Source organism: Nelumbo nucifera, chromosome 4 (genome assembly GCF_055504915.1).
Source record: "Nelumbo nucifera cultivar China Antique chromosome 4, China Antique-T2T, whole genome shotgun sequence".
Lineage (NCBI taxonomy): Eukaryota > Viridiplantae > Streptophyta > Magnoliopsida > Proteales > Nelumbonaceae > Nelumbo > Nelumbo nucifera.
This window is the reverse complement of record NC_142652.1, coordinates 14301975-14323969: the sequence shown is the minus strand read 5'-3', so window position 1 is coordinate 14323969 and position 21995 is coordinate 14301975. Positions and strand designations below refer to the sequence as shown.

At 40.6% G+C, this 21995-nt stretch overlaps 1 protein-coding gene across 5 annotated transcripts in view; it reads left to right on the top strand.

Annotated features, from left to right (window-relative positions):
- Positions 1-21995, top strand: part of LOC104608019 (phospholipid-transporting ATPase 3-like) — a 131424-nt gene continuing 109429 nt past the window's right edge. For 2 of the 5 annotated variants that reach the window (XM_088904344.1, XM_010273858.3), the window contains exon 1: positions 851-1287. In XM_088904344.1, the coding sequence (XP_088760470.1) occupies positions 1253-1287 (35 nt within the window). In that variant the 5' untranslated portion in view covers positions 851-1252. Of the gene's footprint in view, positions 375-848; positions 1288-17595; positions 17648-21995 lie in introns of those variants that run through there. The other 3 variants (XM_088904343.1, XM_088904345.1, XR_016085867.1) reach the window with 3 other exon arrangements.

Here is a 21995-nt window from a genome sequence, read left to right as displayed (position 1 = left end):
CTGGACGTTTCGCCCGAATAGGAGCGTCAGGAGAAAGCGTGCCATCAACGTAAAAGAGCATGAAGCGCGCCATCAACGCTAGCAATAGCTTTTCCGTACGACTACGAGCGTTTCCTTCCGTTCCGATCATCACTCGACAAGAAATACGCTCATCCTGGTCCCCCCTGTTGCAAATTTGCGCCACTTGTATGGTTAATAATCGTTACGTCCTATTGGACACGCTGCACCCTGCGAAAAGGTCGAGAAAACATTGATAAAGATCAGACGGTTGAAGATGATCGATCCGATGGACGATAGATAACAAGATTCCCAAATCTGTGACAGCCGGCATCCCAATTTGTTTCGACGATGAACACTCAACAGTACCCAATCAGGTGGGTTTTCATCTAAATTCCTCGGAGGTTTTGATTGGTCAAAGTCTTTTCCCGATATCATGTATTTTCGCATCATAGATTTTTACTAGGGAGAATGACCAATCAGCCTAGATCAGAATTTTATAGTAGGGGGTTGGAATTCAAAATTCTGCATCGTGTGTATCCGTACTTGTCCGTTTTTCCTATAACGAACGTGTGCAGTTAGTTGGTCATTCGGAGTCCCGGTCCCAAACTCCCAATCTTTAGCGTTGCTTTATTGGGCGGGTAATTTAACCGCCAACAATCCTACGCGCATGTTATGGTGTGGGGACAAGACGACGACATGAATCGCAAAAAACGGCTTCCTCGTTTGTTTTGGTTAGTTACCCGCTACAGGATGGGGAAAAGGACAAGCGAGTGAGCGGCACGCGCATGAAAGATGTTGAACTTGGCACTAGAATAGAATTAATAGAATAAAAAAAGAAAAGATATAAAAGGGGGCAAAATCAAAATGCAGTTAGGGGGTGTGTTGAATGCACCATTACTGGTTATCGTTGGCGCTAGTCCGTACATAGAGAGGAGTTAGTGCACGAGGGAACGACGAGAAAATTTTGATGCGTTAACCGATCCAATCCTGGTTTTCATCCCCCTGCTCGTCGTTCTCTCTCGTTTTCTGAATTCTTTGTTTTTCTTTTCTTTTTCTTTTTATCTCGATACGTGTATCGAGCTATATTCTACAATGAGCGGATGGGAAAGAGTTAGGTCGTCGAGATCACGCATCGCTGGGTCCAGAACCATTTCCAGGACCTCATTTGGGAGCGAGAGTCGGTCTTCTTTGCAAACCGTTCGTCTTGGTCGGGTCCAGCCCCAGGCGCCCTGTTATCGCACGATCTACTGCAATGACAGAGAGGCCAATTTACCTGTTAAATTCAAGGTTGGTTTAGATCCATCCCTGATCTTCTGTGTTTATTCATCTTTGTTTTTTCTTTTTCATTTTATTTTTATCTTTCTTTTTTTTATGGATTTGACGATTCGGAAGCAGTAGCGAGTTTTTTTGTATATTTTGTAAACTTTCTGAATATATCACTATCTCTTTTTTTATTTTAATTCTTCTGGTTGCCTTTAGAATTATCGAGTTTGTTGGTGTTGTGATCGAAAACGGACTTGGCTGTAAAATTGCGTAAGAATTGGATTACTTCTGCCATTTTATCGTATAGTTGGAAGATTTTGATAACTGTAATTGAAATGTTATGCGAGTTTTATGCACTTTGCACCGTGGATTTCGTGAACAACGATGTTAGCAAGGAATTTGATATTAACATGTTGACATCGTTATAATGTTCTGCTGATGCTCCAGCAGTGCTGCAACAGAACTTTAATTTGTAGCTCAAGTTTATTGCAGCCAAGGGTTAAATGACTTACCTCTCTGAGAAAAAGTTTGGTCAAAATGTTTTGTCTGAAGAGCAGGTGCGACTCTTTCTTCTGTTATTCTAATCTATCTTTCCACCATTCCCAATGCCTGAACAACGCTAAAATGTAACAGCAATCTGGATCTCTCTCTCTCTCTCTTTGATACATTGCCTAAGCATTGGTGAAACAAAATATCAACATGCCCTTTTTGTGAGGTTATATGAAATGTTCCTCTGCAAAAAAAAAAAAAAGCCTTTCTCTAGTTTTCTGAGGTTTATGGTGACAATTCTTCCAATTCCATATGTATATGGAATATTTAGGCCCTTTTTATGAGCATGTATGTGGCAGTATGATAATTCTTCAAACTTCCATTTTTTTGAATCGTGCTGCCAATTGTTTCCAGATGGAGCAAATACTATGCACTTTTTGGTTAAGGTAGCATGCATATGGAACACTTAAGTTGAACTGAAGGGGTACACCAATGATTCCTGCTGTATGGAGTAGAGTTTTTTTTTTTTTTTTTAATGAACGCGATTATCTATCATTGTGTTTTTTCAATCATTTTTTGTATGGAGTAGTGTTTGGCAATCAAGAAACAACATGCCCAAAAAATGAGTATGGCAGAAATGCATATGCTGAGGTGAATGAGTGGACAAACTAGAAAGGATAAGATAAAAAATGAAGTCATTTGGATGGACCCAAGAGTATCTCCAATAGGTGAGATAACATGTTAAGCCTAACTCAACTTCAGGTATAGATAAGGCCTCTGCAACACTTTTGGGAATGGAGACACAATCAATGGCAGTCAAAAAGGCACGAAATGAGGGTGCAATCTTTCCATAGGACAAATGTTGCATAAAAACCCAAGAAAACAGATTCGAATGCCACTCAAAATGAAAGTAAAACAAAGATAAAGAGAAACAAGCACAGAGAACACACACAGATTTACGTGGTTTGGCTTATGGCCTACACCCACGGGTGAAAGAGGAACAGAAATCCACTATGAAGTTGGTAATGGAGAAGAAATATAGAGTTGTGCTTTCACATAAAACCCTAAGCCCCAAATACACCCAATGTCTCACTCGTCCCTCACAAGACTCAAACACTGTGTACAAGAGAGAAAACCCCCGAAAATACATAACTCTTCATATTCAGTTCGGACCTATAAGATGAATATGGGTCGGGTCCATACCGCCGCGGAGGCTGCGCCCCCGCACCAAATTTGCCTTCGGGTTTTCAAATTAATTCAGAGTGGATTCTTGAAGCGGGTCACCACAAAGAATTCAAGGCACAAACATAACAATAAGAATTGGGCAATAGGATGCTTAGTAGTACATGATCTAACTCTTTTCCTATGAGCAATTGGGACATCAAGGTCATTAATAGAATCATCAACAACAATAGGTTCGGTAATGTCAAAGGGAAGAAGGGTACCTGGATTTTCCTTCAAGGAGTTAGATGGTGCTGGATGTATAGTCTCAAGCTGCTCCACAGCCTTTGAATTCAGCTGTCCCTTACGGTGCCTCAAGAAGATACGAAATGGAGAGGAGTCAGGAATAAAGGGAAGAGGAATTTGAGGAGCTTGCCTCTCCTCCTTCACACTGTTCTCCCCTTGAGGAAAGGCTTGGAAGAAGGATTCAAATTCATAAAAGGACACATCCATCGATACAAAGTACTAATGTGTGACAGGATTGAAGCATTTGTATCCCTTCTAGGAAAATGGATAACCCAAGGAAACACATGGAACATATTTAGGATCCAATTTACCCTAGTTTGGAGGTAGATCATGAATAAAACACTTACAACCAAACACACGTAGGGGAATAGAGAATAAAGGGGATTGAGGGAAAATAAGTTGATGTGGGGCCTTGTATTGCAAGAGGCGTGATGGCATATGATTGATAACATAAGCTGCGACCATCACAACATCAACCCAAAAACGTTTTGGAACATGCATGTGAAGAATCATACTGCAGGCAACTTCAAGAAGATGTTGGTTCTTCCTTTCGGTAACGCCATTCTGTTGTGGTGTTCTGGCACATGAGCTTCTATGAAGAGATCCATGAGAGGAGAAAAACTCAGCTAAGTCATGATGGAAATATTCCTTCACATTATCTGATTGGAAAATTTGGACTTCAACATGAAATTGAGTAAAAACCATGCAGTGGAAATCTTGCACAATCTTGGGTACTTCTTCTCTGGAATGCATAGAATATATCCAAGTGTATCTCGAATAATCATCAATAAAGCTGATAAAATACTTGTACCCACCCTCAGTAGGTATGTTTACAGGGCCCCAAACATCAAAAAAGACAACATGGAAAGGCAAAGTAGATCTTTTATTATTTGATGGAAAAGTTGTTCTATAATGCCTACTCAATTGACACATTTGACAATGTAAACTAGTGATAGACACAAACTTGAACAACTCAGGGAACATGACTTTCAAAGACTCAAAGGACAAATGACCAAGGCGATTATGCTACAACCATAGTTGACTTTTTTTTAGACTAACTCATAAGACTCACAAAAGCCAATGCCGCAGGACCAGCTTTATTCTCCAAGATGTAGAGGCTATCAACCATATCTCCTTTACCAATCATCCTCCCTGAGGTTAAATCCTAGAAAACACAAGAATGAGGAAAAAATGTTACACAACAGTTCAAGGATTGAGTAATACTGCTTATTGATAACAAATTAATAGGAAGTTTGGGAACATGAAGGGCATGGGCAAAACAAGGCCATCAGGACTAGCAATAGTGGATAGAGACCCATCAGCAAGTCTAACTTTATCTGTTCTAGAGAGAAGAGTGTAGGTCTGAAATAAATTTGACTTACTAGTCATATGGTATGATGCCCCTGAGTCAATGATCCAAGATGACTCAGGAGCAGAGGTACACGCATGAAATGCATAAGCACCTTTACCTGATGTAGAAGCAAATGAAGTAGAAGGGGTAGGAACCTACCTATCCATCTGCCCGAGAATCCTACCATACAAATCCAAATAATCTTTGAAGGAGTTAATGATGTCTTCCTTGGGATCAGAACCACTAGGATGCTCTTGGGAAAATCCAGTAGCCAAATTATCTGGTTGGTAATCTTATGTAGCCAGATTTGCAGAAGTAAATTTCTTCTGAGAAGGCTTCTTTGAAGTGTCTTGATTCTTGGTTGCTCACTTGGGCTTCCCCACTAACTCCCAACAAGTTTCTCGGGTGTGTCTAGGCTTTTGGCAGCGCGTGCACCACAATTTGTTCTTGTCCTCACTTTTCCTTGATTCTCCCTTTTTCATTCCAATGTTACCCCCTCTTGCAGCCAAGGCAATAGGTTGCTCCCCCTCAGAAACATTCATTAGATTCTTTTTTCTCTCTTCAAATTGGACTAGGGCATATACTTCCTGAACTGAAGGAAGTTCCCTGCTTTCTAAAATCTGCACCTGAAGAGGTTCATAAGTAGGATTCAACCCATGCAAGAAAGCAAGTACTCGCTGTTGGGAGACAAGTTTTTTGTATGCTTGTGCATCCTCATCATTCTTCCACTCAATAGTCTGATAATAGTCCAGCTCCTTCCAGACAGATGTAAGGGTTGAACAATATGTAGATAGGCTACGGTCCCCTTGCTTACAAGTAGATGATTCTGCTTGAAGCTGATAAATCTTGGCAAAGTGCCTCTGTTCAGAATAGGTTGCCTTGGCTTGTTCCCAAATTTCACAAGCTGTGCCAGCTCATATGAAAATTTTCTTTACATGAACAGCATGGAACCTAACAACCATGACATAACCATGCTGTTTTCTTGATCCCATCGATCATGTTCAGCAGTACCAGACTTTGGTTCTTTTATTTTTCCACTTATGTAACCAGCCTTCCCCCTACCTGTGATATACAGTTTGATGCCTTTGGACCATTCCAGATAATTTAGGCCATCAAAGGGGGTAATAGACATAGAGAAATTCATGCTGTCCATTCCTCCATTTAGGTTTCCTTGATGGGAAGTAATACCAGAGGTTGCTGAATCCTCAGTAGCCATTTTTCTCAAAAAACTTTACTGCTGATTTTTCAAAAAATAGACTGAGATAGAAGGTTTGTACTTCTATAGTTTAAGAAGGTTTCAAATATAGGTTTATCCGGACTGTAGGTCAATAAACCTTAGCCGAAACACTTCAGCTTATAAGAGGAGACAACCAGCCCCTACAACCTCAAAATTGTGACATTCATAGTGGTCAAACACTTAGATATGAATGTAACAGTACATACCTGCCTTCCACGACCTACAGTCCATAGAAAAAACTTAGGAGAAAACTCCTTACTGCATTTGGCTGCCACCACAAACCGAGGAAAACTCCTTACTGCATTCGGCTGCCACCACAAATCTAGAAAAAGCCTTTACTGCATTTGGTTGCCACCACAAACTTCTTGGTACAGCAACCAAGAGAGAAGAGAGAAAAAAACAAAGACTGAAGGTTGCTCCCAAACGAAGAACACAATGGGGTCTTCACCTCCTCTTCCAATTGAAAAAGATTTTTGTAGAGAAGATGGGTCGAATGGCCCATAGGCTGTTTATCCTTTTTATCTTTTATGTTCTTTGTTGTAATGGGCCTTAATCTGGGCCTATTCTTTCTTATGTTATGTCTTTTTAATTTTCTGCCCAACTAAGGGCTTCTCTGTAAATTACCAAAGTTCAACTTAATAAAATAGAATTAAGGGTGTAAGAGAAGAGATTATGTTCGAAAATCTCTCTCTCTGAACCCAAGTTGCCGCCACCTTCTTCTTCATCTTCTCCCCTCTTGAACTCTGATTTCTGCTACATTCTTTTGATTTTTGCATCTTTCTAAACAGTCCTTTCTTCTCAAAAGGTTTTTCTTCTTGGTATCAGAGCAGGCTCATTTTTCCCCTTTTTTCACTTTTTTTCCCATACACAGTGTATGGAGAACTGAATCGTATGAATAGTCAAAGACACCATTTTCAGCCCAGTTGTTAGTGGTTTCTAGAGAGAAGAGGACTGACTTTGTCGCCCCCTTGACAGATTCAAGTGTGTTGCTCGAAACCCTAATTTTCTAGAGAAATCTGATTGTGGGCCCCACAGGGAGTTTGACCTGGGCGCTCAGTGACTGAAGGCTTTCTCATTCTCCTTCTTGAAGATCGAATCAAGTGGATTGGTGTTCTATGAAGTCTACAAGGAGCGGCTGAATTTTCTCCGTTTCTCCCAGCTTCCGGGTGTGACGCAGATTATTGGTACGACTGAATAGAGGTTGGCTCACAACACAGTTTTGTTCTGTCTTCATTTGGTGTTTTTCGAAGTTGTTTGAAATCATTTTTTAGGTGTTTAAGAAGATGAACTCCTCAGACATTGAAAACAAGCATGTTGCTGAATCCAGACAGGTTCCGGGAGCCTCTGTAGACTCTATACTGGCTGTGACCACAGTCAAGCTGGATGAAACTAATTATCTGGCTTGGTCACAATCAGTAAAAATTCATATTTGTAGTAGAGGCAAGTGGGGTTTTATCTCCGGGAGCAAAAAGGCTCATTCGGAAGATGATCCATCATATGGAAAGTGGATGCAAGAAAATCATATTGTTATTGGGTGGCTTGTGAACTCAATGCAACCACAGATTAGTCAGCACTATTTGTTGATGAATTCAGCAAAGAAAATTTGGGATAGTATTGCTGAAACCTATTCCCAAAAATTAAATGTGACCAGAGCTTACAAGTTGAGAAGTGATGTGAAGAATTTAAGACAGGGGGAGAAACCATTAGCTATATACTTCTCAACACTGAAGTCTTTATGGCAAGAAATAGATTTGATAGAAGTTGTAACCTGGGACACCACTAATGATGCTGAGACCAACAAAAAACTGGTTGAGAGAAACAGGGTGTTTGAGTTCTTGCCAGGACTAAATCCAGAGTATGATATTACAAAACAAAATATTTTATCTAAGGATAGTGTCTCACTGTCTTAGGCATATGCCTTGGTAAGTAGTGAAGAAAGCAGGAGACTTGTCCAGGTTCAAGGGGCTGGTCTAAATGATCACTTTGCTAATATGTGAGTGAAACCCAAGGGGGTTGCCGGGACTCCAAGTAGCTCAGGGAAGAAATAGATTGTCTGTGAGTACTGTAAAAAGCCAAAACACACTAAAGAGAAGTGCTGGAAATTGCATTTTGAGCTCCTACCACTTCGGTTTCAGAAGAAGCATGATAATAAAAGGGCAAGGAGTGCTAATGTTGCTCTTGCTACAGATAGTGACAGATACCAAACTGAAGAGATGACGGCTAGTGTGCAATTAGCAGATATGAAGGCAGAATATGAGAAGTTTGGGAGGATGATCAGTCATCTAGAGGGTGCAACCTCTTCTTCCAACCCTTCAGAAAATTCAACCTCTTCTGCATTTGCTCATTCAGGTATACGGGCTTCTGCCAATCATGCAACCATTTCAGGTAATCGTAGGATCCCTTGGATTATTGATTCTGGTGCTTCTGATCATATGACCAGCCTTTCTACTTTGTTTGTTTCATATGATTTACTTCCTAGACGTAACAAAATCACCCTAGCCGATGGCTCTCTTGCCCCTATCTCCGGCAAGGGAACCATCAAGGCTACAGACTCCTTGGTTCTTCCTTCTGCTCTTTATGTACCTAGACTAAATACAAACTTGTTATCTGTAAGTAGCCTAACTAAGTCATTAAACTGTTGTGTAACCTTCTTCCCTTTCTACTGTGTTTTTCAGGATCTAGAGTCTCAAAAGGTAATTGGGAGTAGCCGTGAGGCGAATGGAATATACCTGCTAGATACTCCTGGACAGTGCCATGAACAACCTGGAAAAGCTGCTTTTGGGTCTACATCTACAGAGTCCATCAGTCGAGTCATGTTATGTCATTTTCGTTTGGGTCATCTTTCATTTTTTGCATTAAGTCATTTATTCCCAGAACTGTTTAAGGGAATTAGTTTGTCCAGTCTTCATTGTGAGTCTTGTGAACTGTCAAAACATTGTAGAAACAATTATCCTTTGAGTAATAAGAGATCTTCTCCTTTTAATATTGTGCACTCTGATGTGTGGGGGCCTAACCACTTACCCTCTACGGGTGACTACAAATATTTTATCTTGTTCATTGATGACTTTTCTCGGTTCACTTGGATATTTTTGATGAAGTCCCGTGATGAAGTTCCCAAACTTGTGAGGCAATTCCATGAATTTGTCCTAACCTAGTTTGATACCAGGATTAAAATTTTCAGATCCGACAATGCAAAAGAATATTTTGAGAAAAACTTGACCTACTATCTCACTGACTTAGGGGTTATTCATCAAAGCTCCTATGTTAGGACCCCAAAACAGAATGGAGTTGTTGAAAGAAAAAATAGACATATTGTTGAAGTTGCAAGAAGTATTCTATTTGCCTCACATGTCCCTACAAAATTTTAGGGTGATGCTGTTCTCACTGCTACCTACCTTATAAACCGTATGCCATCTAGGGTTTTAGGGTTTAAGTCTCCCTTCGGTCTCCTTCATCGGGACAAGGATCTTTTTCCTATTCATCTTCGTGTCTTTGGCTGCACCTGTTATGTACATATCCCAAGTGTCCAAAGACATAAATTTGAACCAAAAGCCCACAAGTGTATCTTCCTTGGTTATTCCCCCACACAGAAGGGTTACTGTTGTTTTGATCCGAAGACTGGCACTCGATATGTCTCAATGGATGTCACCTTTGATGAGCTTTCTTCCTTTTATCGTTCCTCTCTGGAGAGACATTGTCCAAAGGGGGACAATTTTTCATAGGTATTTGCTCTTCCTCTTCCTGTCCCAGTTGAGTCTTTTGCTGAGTCTCTTCCTCCTTCAAATGAATCAAGGAAGGATCAGTCACTTTACTCTCATTCCAGTGGTCCTATTCCTCCCCCTTTACCTCCTCGCCCTCTTTTTAATCCCAGGATGTATCAAAGGAAAATAACCAGAAATGAGTAGGTTGTTTCCCCTACAACACATGAGCCTCATGCACTTCCACTTACAGATGAGACAACAGGTACTGTTACAGCCCCTTGGAGCCATCCTTCCCAAACCTTGATATCCCCATTGCTATTAGGAAAGGAAAAAGGAAGTGTACTGCACATTGCATTTCTAAACACCTTTCTTATAGTTTGCTCTCTCCTTCATATTTTTCCTACCTTTTTTCTATTGCTTCTAACCCAATTCCCAGGTCTGTGTCAAAAGCTCTTAATATTCCAGAATGGAAGGATGCTATGAGAACAGAAATTGATGCCCTACACAAGAATGACACTTGGGAAGTGGTTGATTTGCCTGAAGGGAAGGATCCAGTAGGCTGTAAGTTGGTCTTTACTATCAAATATCATGCTGATGGCACCATTGAAAGGTACAAGGCTAGGATGGTTGCAAAAGGATATACACATACATATGGGATTGATTATCTGGAGACCTTTGCCCCTGTTGCCATGATGACTTCTATGAGAGTTCTTCTATCTTTGGCTGCACACCCAGACTGACCACTTTATCAACTGGATGTAAAGAATGCATTTCTGAATGGAGAATTACATGAGGAGGTTTATATGTCTCTTCCTCTAGGGATGTATGAAACAAATATGAAAGGAAAGGTCTGCAGGCTGAAGAGATCTCTTTATGGACTCAAATAGTCCCCTAGAGCAAGGTTTGAAAGGTTTAGGGCTGCCCTTGTTATCTTTGGCTATGTACAGACACAGTCTGATCATACACTCTTTGTGAAGAGGATAGGATTCTTGGTTGTTTACCTGATTGTGTATGTTGATGATATTGTTGTAACTGGTAATGATGTCTCAGGAATTAATGATCTCAAATCTTTCCTTCATACAGAGTTTGAGATCAAAGATCTAGGGGAATTGAGATACTTTCTTGGCATAGAAGTTGCTAGATCCAAGGATGGGATTCTTATCTCTTAGAGGAAGTATGTTCTTGATTTGCTCTCTGAAACAGGGAAGATGGGTGCTAGACCAATTGCTACTCCTATTGATATGAGCCATAATCTCTCTGCTTCAGATGGAATATTGTTAGAAGACAAGGGAGTCTTCCAGAGACTACTTGGAAAACTTCTTTATCTGTGCATGACTCGGCCAGACATTGCATACGCTGTCAGGTACATCAGTCAGTTCATGCATGCTCCCAGGGATACTCATATGGCAGCAGAGCGGATTCTGTGTTTATTTGAAGGGCTCCCCTGGAAAGGGAATTCTATTTGCCAAGCATGGCCATATGAAACTTGAAGCCTACACAGATGCTGACTGGGCTGGAAACATTGATGATAGAACATCTACCTCTGGGTACTGTAGCTTGGTGGCAGGTAATATTGTCTCTTGGAGAAGCAAGAAACAATCATTTGTTGCTCGATCTTCAGCCAAAGCAGAATACAGAGCCATGGCACATGGAGTTTCTGAACTATTGTGGCTTAAATCATTGATGGAGGAACTGGGTATTGAGCATGATAAGCCAATGATGTTATACTGTGATAATCAAGCCGCCATCAACATTGCTCACAACCCAGTGCAACATGACAGAACTAATCATATTGAAGTTGACAGACACTTCATTCGAGAAGGAGTGGCTTCTGGTGAAGTGTGTCTACCTTTCATCACCTCTGAAGGACAATTAGCAGATTTCCTCACCAAGGGCATTCCCAAGGCTAAACTTCAGCATGATACTGGCAAGCTTGGTATGATTGACATCTATGCTCAGCTTGAGGGGAAGTGTAGAGAAGATGGGCCGAATGGCCCATAGGCTGTTTATCCTTTTTATCTTTTATGTTCTTTGCTGTAATGGGCCTTAATCTGGGCCTATTCTTTCTTATGTTATGTCTTTTTAATTTTCTACCAAACTAAGGGCTTCTCTGTAAATTACCAAAGTTTAACTTAATAAAATAGAATTAAGGGTGTAAGAGAAGAGATTATGTTCGAAAATCTCTCTCTCTGAACCCAAGTTGTCGCCACTTTCTTCTTCATCTTCTCCCCTCTTGAACTCTGATTTCTGCTACATTCTTTTGATTTTTGCATCTTTCTTAACAGTCCTTTCTTCTCAAAAGGCTGTTTTTCTTCTATTTTCAGATGAAGAGCACAATTTGAGAAGGTTGCACCCAGATCAGTGCTCTTGAGTTCACAGAACAGGGGTATTTTGGTCATTTACTTTTATCTATTTGAGAGTGAAATGTCTGTTTTATTCAAGTTTAAGTTGTGTGTCCTCTCACTTATAAGGGACAATATTGTCTTCTTGTAACTAAGTTTATTTGAGATAAATACAAGTGGGTCGACTAGAGAGGACTGATTTTTTTCCTCTACTGGCCGAACCCTTCTTCCTTTTCTTCCTCTTCTTCTCTTCTTCTCTTCTTCATCTTCCTCTTCTTCTTCTCTATTTTAACCTAGAACTGAATAGGGTTGTTTACATGGTATCAAAGCAATAAAACCCAGTTTCCTTTTCTTTCTTTTCTTCTTTCCTCATTGCCCTTTCTTCTTCCTGGGTTCACCGCTAGCCATATCAGATTTCTTCGATTTTTTTCTAGCCTGATTGGAAGCTTGAGAAGAGGCCAAAAAGGAGTGGTCGTTTTCTGGTTTTGGAGGTAAGTATGCCTCCAGTTGCTGTGGTGGTGGTCATTGAAGTGGTGTACTAGATGCCCTCTATTCTGTGATACGAAGAGGGCTGTTTGTGGACAGGTATGAACAGTTTTTTTTCGCCCAAGTAGTGGACTGCAAATGCTATGTTTTGGTCTAGAATATTTATCTGTGGTGGTGTGAAGTGATTAGTATGCATATCAGTATCGTTTTCCTCTCTTTATACCCGGGTATGTGCACTGAAAGTAGGGTTTTCAGTTGCTGAAGTTCACGACAGCAGTGGTGTGGTGGTGTTTGTACTGTGCTGAGTAGAGTGTGGTTGAAAGTAAAAACCTTGTGTCATGTGGTGGTATTCACACTGATTTCTGTGGTGGTGTTCATACTTCCTTGTGAGGTGAGCAGATTTGGTTGAAAATGATGTCATATGGAGATGGTAGTGACAACAAAACTGGAGTTATGATTTTTCCAGATTACCTAAATGTTCAAATGACATCTATTAAGCCGAATGGTGAGAACTATGTGCCATGTGCCAAGTCGGTGGAGGTGTTCTTAAAGGCCAAGAAGAAGGTAAATCATGTGAGAGAGGAAAAACCTTCCTTTGATTTTCTAGGGTTTAGTGATTGGGAGCAGGAGGATGCTCAAATTATGACATGGTTGTGGAATAGCATGGAACCGAAAATCAGTGTGAACTTTATGTTCGTAGATACAGCTAAAGAAATATGGGATCATGCTAAGAAAGTGTATTCCGGGCAAGACAATACAACTAGAGTGTATCAGTTGTACCAAGAGTACTTTAATTTGAAGCAAGGCAGTCAAAGCTTGGAGAAATACTATGCAAGTTTGATTTTGTGCTCTGACACCGGATGTTCAGGTTCAGCAACAACAGCGTGAGCAACTTGATTTTATGAGGTTTTTGGTGGGTTTGAAGGCTGAAAATGAACCTGTCCAAGCACAAATACTGGGGGGGGGGGGGTCTGCTCTTCCCTCACTTGAACAAGTGTTTGCCTGTCTTAGGAGGATATCTATTGAGTCTATAGAGCATTCTTCTCTCTCAGACAAATCTGGTTTAGTGGTGACTGAGGGGGAGGTCGTGGAAATAGAGGTGGTGGCCGTGGACTTCTAGGTAATCGTGGTGGTCCCATTTTTAATCGTGCTGGTGGCCGGAGTGGAGGTCAGGACTCAAGGGAGGTCGTGGTAAAGGAAGAAGTAATGCCCCTAGGAAGTGTGCATACTATGGATTAGAGGGGCACATGGTTAATTTCTGCTATGATTTACATGGTCCACCCAGCACTTAGGCTAACCATGCTGTGATTAGAGGCAGTGGTATAGCTAGTGAAAATCAGCAAACTGACCCGATCCCCTCTACATCTACTAGTGCTTCTGGGAAGGAGATGGTGAGTGTACCCCATGCAGTATATGAGTAGTTCCTTCAGACATCTTCTTAGCAGAACACAGCTACCCTTGCCCATTCAGGTATGGCTTGCTTGGCTTCCAATCCTTCACACTGTATCATTGATTTTGGAGCCTCGGACCATATGTCTGGGACTCCAAATGTATTTTCTTCACTTTCTCGGTCCTCCACATCTCAAACAGTTACTCTTGCTAATGGTTCTACATCTCCCATTTGTGGTGTTGGTGATGTTGATCTTTCCTCCTTATCTTTATCATTTGTTTTATATGTTCCAAAGTTTCCTTTTAACCTTATGTCTGTTAGTAGATTAACCAAGTCACTTAATTGTTCCATAACCTTTTATCCCTCTTCTTGTGTGTTTAGGATCTCAAGACGGGGATGAAGATTGGTGGAGGGCATGAGGCAAGTGGATTGTATTCCTTTGAAGGTGGTGGCCCTCCAGTAGCATTTCAGTCGTCTCTTACTCCTCTTCAATGACACTATAGAATTGGTCATCCTTCTCTCAAGGCCCTGAAGTTGTTGGTTCCTTCCTTAAATCATCTTTCGTCGTTGGATTGTGAGTCGTGTCAGCTTGGGAAATATCATAGAGTCTCTTTTAGCCCGAGAGTTGATAGTCGTGTCTTGAATCATTTTTCTTTAGTTCATTCTGATGTTTAGGGTCCAATTAAAGTAATGTCATACAATCGTTATAAGTATTTTGTAATTTTTGTTGATGACTTTTCAAGGATAATATGGATTTTTCTTATGAAAGATCATAGTGAATTGTTCTCTATTTTTCAAAAATTTTATACTGAAATACGTATCCAATACTTAGAGCTGTTTTCTCATTTCAGCAATATGAAAGATCACAATGCTCCGATAATGCAAAAGAGTACACCTCAACACCATTTCAGCAATTCTTAGAGCACCATGGGATAATTCATCAAACTTCTTGTTCCTACACTCCACAACAAAACAGTGTAGTTGAACGGAAAAATCGACATCTCCTTGAAACTGCTCGGTCTATAATGCTTAATATGAATGTCCCAAAGCGTTTTTGGAGTGATGCTATCCTCACATCCTGTTTTCTCATCAACTGGATGCCCATGTCCATCCTTGGAAGTCAATCCCCCTTCTCAGTGTTGTTTACCACTTTGTCTCCGCTTCCTCTCACTCTGAGAGTCTTTGGGTGTGTTTGTTTTGTTCAAAATTTGGGGCCTGGTTTAGACAAGTTAGATGCACGAGCTACTAAGTGCATCTTCCTTGGATACTCCAGGACTCAGAAAGGGTATAAGTGCTATAACCCTATAAGTCATTTGTGTGCTCTGATGTCACCTTCTTTGAATCGGTTCCTTTTTTCTCGGACACTGTGGTTCCTTCTCCTTCCCCCATAGTTCCATTTCCTATTCCTGTAGAGGATCCCCTTCCCGTGGTTCCTATTCTAGTTGCGGATTCCCCTCCCGTTCTAGTTCCTACTGAGAGGCCACAAATCAGACAAGTGTATACTCACAGAAGAGCACCGGCCCCTCCTCAAATTCAGCCCTCATCGACAGATCCTATGGTTGCATCTTCTCCCTCGGACCTTGATCTTCCTATTGCCCTACGGAAAGGTAAATGTACTTGTACTTCTCATCCTATTTCACAATATGTTTCAACTGCTTACCTTTCTGCTTCCCATCACAACTTTACATCATTACTATCATTTGTTTCCATTCCCAAGACTGTCCAGGAAGCCCTTACCTCCCCGGGGTGGTGGCAAGCAATGGAAGAGGAACTATCTGCTCTACAACACAATCACACGTGGGAACTCGCTACTCTTCCTCCTGGTAAGCATGTTGTTGGGTGTAAGTGGGTTTACATAGTGAAGTATCTTCCAGATGGCAGTGTGAAACGATTGAAGGCCAGATTAGTGGCCAAGGGCTATTCTTAGTTGTATGGTGTGGACTATATGGAGACATTTTCTCCTGTGGCTAAAATTAGTTCAGTTTGGGTGTTGATATCATTAGCTGCTATGTATGAATGGCCTCTATTGCAAGTTGACATAAAAAATGCCTTCCTGCATGGTGATCTCATTGAGGTGGTATATATGGAGCAACCACCAACGTTTGTTGCTCAGGGGGAGGATGGTAAGGTTTGTAGACTCAAAAAGGCAATTTATGGACTGAAACAATCTCCACGCGCATGGTTTGGCAGGTTTTGTGATGTAGTGAAAAACTTTGGGATGAAACGGTGTCAAGTAGACCATTCTGTGTTCAGTCATGACTCAAAAGATGGGAAAATCTTGCTAGTGGTGTATGTGGATGATATTGTCATAACTGGGAGTGACAGTAATGGGATTGATAGGTTGAAGAAATTTCTACAAGACCACTTCAATATGAAGGATTTGGGTAAGCTGAAGTACTTCCTGGGAATTGAAGTTGCAAGGTCAAGACATGGAATTAACTTATGTCAAAGAAAATATGTTCTTGATCTGCTTGAAGAAACGGGGTTGTTAGGTGCTAAACCAGTAAAGACTCCTATGGAACTGAGTGTCAAGTTGAGTGTTGATGCAGGTGAGGAGTTTGATGATCCTAGAAGATACAAGAGGTTGGTGGGAAAGTTGAATTATTTGACTATTACCCGACCAGATATATCATTTTCTGTGAGTATGGTGAGTTAGTTTATGCAACATCCTCGAATTCCTCATTGGGAAGCAGTTCTAAAGATTGTTAGGTACCTGAAAGGTGCTCCAGGTCGTGGTTTGCTATACAAAAGTGGAGGGACTCTTGAAATAGTAAGGTATACAAATGTTGATAGGGTTGGTTCTGTATTAGGCAGGAGATCAACTATAGGGTATTGTACCTTCCTTGGTGGCAATCTTGTAACTTGGAAGAGAAAGAAACAAACAGTTGTGGCAAGAAGTATTGCAGAAGCTGAGTACAGGGCTATGGTTCATATCACATGTGAACTAGTATGGTTGAAGAACTTGTTACAAGAGATGGGGTTCTCAGTTGACAAACCCATGAGACTATACTGTGATAATCAAGCAGCTGTTCACATCTCTTCTAATCCAGTATTCCATGAGAGAACCAAGCATATTGAGGCCAATTGTCACTTTGTAAGAGAGAAAGTGATCAGTGGAGTGATAACCACATCTCATGTGAGCTCAGGAAATTAGTGGGCAGATCTCTTTACAAAGGGATTGTCTCGGGGTAGAATATACTATATTTGTGACAAGCTGGGACTATATGACATATACTCTCCAGCTTGAGGGGGAGTGTTAGAGTTCACAGAACAAGGGGTATTTTGGTCATTTAGGTTTATATATTTGAGAATGAAAGGTCTGTTTTATTCAAGTTTAAGTTGTGTGTTCCATCACTTATAAGGGACAATATTGTCTTTCTTGTAACTAAGTTTATTTGAGATAAATACAAGTGGGTCGACTAGAGAGGACTGATTTTTTTCCTCTACTGGCCGAACCCTTCTTCCTCTTCTTCCTCTTCTTCTCTTCTTCTCTTCTTCTTCTTCCTCTTCTTCTTCTCTACTTTAACCTAGAACTGAATAGGGTTGTTTACAGCTTTGATACCATGTAGTTCGACAGTAATAAAAGAGAGGAAAAAAGGAGAAGGAAGAGAGTTCTATTCTGTGTAAGGCTAGCGGTGCCTAAGTTAATATTTATACTTAGGGCGACAACTTATAACAAATAACATAGGAAAAAAACCAAAAATGCCCTTACTATGCTGCCACATGTTACAACATTAAATATTAGTTTTTTGTTTGTGTAATAGATTAATAGATTATTTTGTTGATCTATTACAACCATTTACATTTTCTGAGTTGAAATTTTTCTTCAACTCATTCTATCATGAAGCTTTGAATCTTAAGGTTTACAGGGCAACTTCAAAACATGTTTAATGATTTGGAACAAGACAATAATTTTAAAAGGTGTGCCTCAGTGCCTATACTTCTTTTATCATTTCATAAAATATCGTTCTATATTTTGCATATTTTACAATGTTTCCACCATGTCTATAATTTTTATAATATTTCCATACAATATTTCCGACATTTCTGACATGTTTCTTATATTTGGATGGCCAACATTTCCATTAACGTTGACATTTTAAACCTTGGTTTGTATTAAAGTGTTTCATTCTAATAACGCAAAAGAGTACTTTCATAGTTCCTTTCAAGCATATTTTGACACATACAGTATTATACATCAGTCATCCTATTCCCACACTCCATAGCAAAATGGTGTAGCTAAATAAAAGAATCGACACATTAATGAGATAGCTTGTGCATTATTACTTCAGATGTTTGTTCCTAAAACCTACTGGGGTGATGTTGTTCTCACTTCATGCTTCTTGATCAATCGCGTGCCTACATCTGTCCTTGCTGGGCATTCTCCCTTCTCTATCATGTTCCCTTTAGGATCCTCCTTTTCTATCCCTCTTTGTGTGTTCCAGTATGCTTGTTTTGTCCATAGGTTGGGCCCTAGACACGATAAACTTGACTCCCAGGCAATCCAATGTGTCTTTCTTGACTTGTCCCGATCTATAATCCCCTGATGATGGACGAAATTTCTTATCTATAATCCCCTTGTTCTTGTCCTGATCCACATGATCACTTAAGTTATCACGTAGGTCAGGTTTTTTCTTACTTCGACCTATTGCTAGACCACCCCTGTTCCCAACCGGTTCGAACAATGTGACTTGGCCTAAAGAATCAACCCCACCCTCTTTCTTGCTTTTTAATTCAAAACATTCTGAATTAATTACCCTAATTAGATTACTTGTCGTTTGGTTTTCCCCAAATGACATTTCCACTTCTTACTTTAACCTCTCTTGCATGCTATTCTGCTCCCCCATTCCCCTACAGCCACATGTTCTCCATCCTGTCCAATCAACATTGTCCTCAGCCTCAGTTCTTCTTCCCCATAGTGATGCTTCAACTCTTGAAACCAGCCATACCCAATACCACACACCTTCTGTGCAGATTTCAAATGAATGAGGCATATTCTCTGGCTTGATTCCTGCAACTCGAAGCTCAACTGCACGCAAGTTTCATTGGTTTATCCCCAAAAGAACACCTCCCAACGTTTGTACAGTATTTCCAAGGACAGGTTCACTCCATAGGTTGAATGGAAGTCCTAGTAGCTTTATTAGGACACTTCCTTCTCCAAGTTCAACCTCATTGCACCAGACCTCAATCCACAATAACTGTGTTGAAGCTCAATTCCACATCTCCAACATCAAGAACTGTTTTTCTCTCTGCAAAAGGTAGCAGAGTTGCATCTACTTTGATTCCCACCTTCTGTGCAACTGCATCCAAGATTTTGTTCTAGTTCTTAACCCCCTTGTCAGCCGCCAAGATCATTCTCCTGTTCCACTTATCATGCCGAACTTCAACCTCTTTACTTTCTTCTGTACAAGATCTCTCTCTATACCTTTTTCCCTCCTTTTTTTATTAGCAAAGAAAATTCATTTAATAAATCATTAAATATTTGATATAGGGGAAATAAGATGGGGTTTTTATAGTTCAGTCCACCCCTAGGGTGGAGCTAAGATTTCTAGGGGTGGACTGAATCCTGCCCATGGATTGATGCCAAATTCATGGTTGGTTTATGGGGGGGGGTACTAGTAGACTTGGAGGGGGCTGCAATTTCAGATTTCTGAGGTGGATTACAGTCCACTTATCCCTAAGATATGTAGCCCAGGACACAATAGGTTACAACAAAGCCCAAAATAAGGAGGGTCTATCAACTTGAGAGACATTGTGAATTTTCCCACCAATTCCTCCACTCTTTACATTACATCCTTCTTCCAAAGCACCACTAATCCTCCGGAGGATCCCTAAGACAGGGACATTGCCTAGCTTATTATCCCTAGACCTTCAAATACTTCTAGCCCATCTATCATAAAGATTGACCATTTAGATCCTTGAAGCAAAACAACATCCAGTTTCTCCTTCTTAAGAGCATCCTTAATTAATGCTCTCTTCCTCGCATTCCCTAACCCTTGAACATTCCAGCTGATCAACTTCATTGCTAAACTTCAAATTTTATATCCCCTACACTAACAACCTTCTTACTTGCTCCCTCTTCTTCTACCCTTCCTCTCACTGAACTCTCTATCTCCCTCCACATCTAATTTTAACCTCTCGGCCTCACTTATCTTCCTTTTTCTCACCTTCCTTTCAGTTTTCTTAAACCTTATATAGGTTTTCAATTCATTAGAATCCTTCACCTTAAACTCCTTCCAGAGCTTTGTGGCTTGCCCCTTCCTAGAAACTCCTCACTAAACCACTGGTATTCCTTGATAACCTCCTTACAGACATCCTATATAGGAGTGGTTCTTCATTGTAGTAGTTGAATAGGACTACAATCTGTCCTAGGTTTAATGAGAAAATAGCAAACAAAGATTGAAAAGAAGAGGATAAGATAAGAGAAGAAGAGAAGAGGAGAAGAAGATCTCGAAGGTGAGAATTCAGAAAAGAGAGAGAGAGAGAGAGAGAGAGAGAGAGAGAGAGACTTACTACAGCCACCCCACTCTTATAATTTATATTAATATTCGAATGAGAGTAAAAGGGCTGAATTACCCTTACTGCTTATGTGGCAAAAAAATAAAAGAAAACTAATAACAATAAGCTGAAATAAACTACCAACTAACTGAAATAACTAACAAAACTAATTGCTAACTACAGTCATATGAACACAGTAGGGACCACATCAGTGTTCTCTACACTCCCCCTCAAGTTGGGAATAGATATTTGTCATTCCCAACTTGCATAGGTCTACCTCTAACTTCTTCCTTGAAACAGCCTTGGTGAGAAGATCTGCAAGCTGCATGTCGGAGATGATATATGGAAGACACACTTTTTGAGATGCAACCCTTTCTCTAATAAAATGCCGGTCCACTTCAATATGCTTAGTTCTGTCATGTTGTACCGGATTATGGGCTGTATTAATAGCAGCCTGATTATCACAGTACAACATTAAGGGCTTCTCATAAGCATTACCCAACTCCTTAAATAGTGATTTCAACCATAGAATTTCAGCCACACCATTTGCCATGGACCTATATTCAGCTTCAGCACTGGAATGAGAAACAATATTTTGTTTCTTACTCCTCCAAGAGACAAGATTACCTCCTACAAAAGCACAATATCCATTTATCTAGAGGTAGATCTTCTATCATCAATGTTAGAATGTTAGAATGAAGTTTCTTTGTATGAGTGTTCGGCTGATAAGAGTTCTTATTAGCCCATACTTAAGTTTAAGTTATCCCGTAACTGGGTCTGTGTTAATGGGCCTAAGCCTGTTTAATGTTTTAAGTTAACTGGGTGTCCCATCACTAATCAGAGGCATTCCAATAATTACTTGTATCATTGTACTACATTCAAATATAAATAATAACATGGTCAACTGGGCAGTTGAGTTCGACATTCACAGCATACCAGTGGTGTCCTTCTCCTCTCCTCTACTTCGAGTACAGCTCTCAAGCTCACATGGAATCAGAGCACTAGCTTCTCTTTGGTTTCAGCCGGCGCACTAGCTTCTACTCTCTCTTCTCTTGCTGTTCTTTCCATCTTCTTTCTTCTTTTCTGGGTTGCTAAAAAAAACTAGGGTTGTAAGAGAACAAAGCAGATTCGAACCTAGGGTTTCCCTTGGTTGTAGGGCTCAAGGGAGGTAAGGCCCAGAAGTGGATGTCCTACTAGGTTCCTTTTTCAGCAAATAGTAGCTATTTGGCTACTAAGAGAGGTCTGTATAAGACAGACCTAGTTGAGGACTGATTTCAGCAGTCCTAGCCCTAGCCGAAAGGGGGAGAGCTTCTCCACAACTGCATCTTCGAAGTACTTTGGGCTTCACGGTTAGTGAGGTAGAGATTCTTAGCCGGGCATTAGCCCGTCTGAAGAACAATTCTTTAGCTTCCACCTCTCTTGCCAGATCAGGTACAGTCTCTGCCTTTAGTGCAACTAGTTCCATTGATTCCACCTCTTGGGTGATTGATTCTGGAGCAACTGACCATATGACACATATGTCCTCCTTATTCTCTTCATATCATTTGTTGTCTGGCCAGGATAAGATGAGAGTGGCTGATGGGTCTCTCTCCACCATCTCTGGAAAGGGGGTGGTTGACCTAAGCAAGGACCTCTCTCTTAAATCAGTCCTACATGTTCCTAGTCTTACCTCAAATCTTTTGTCTGTTTCAAAGCTTACAAATAATTTGAACTGCAGTATAACTTTTTTTCCTACTCATTGTGTCTTCCAGGACAGATTGACGAGGAGAAC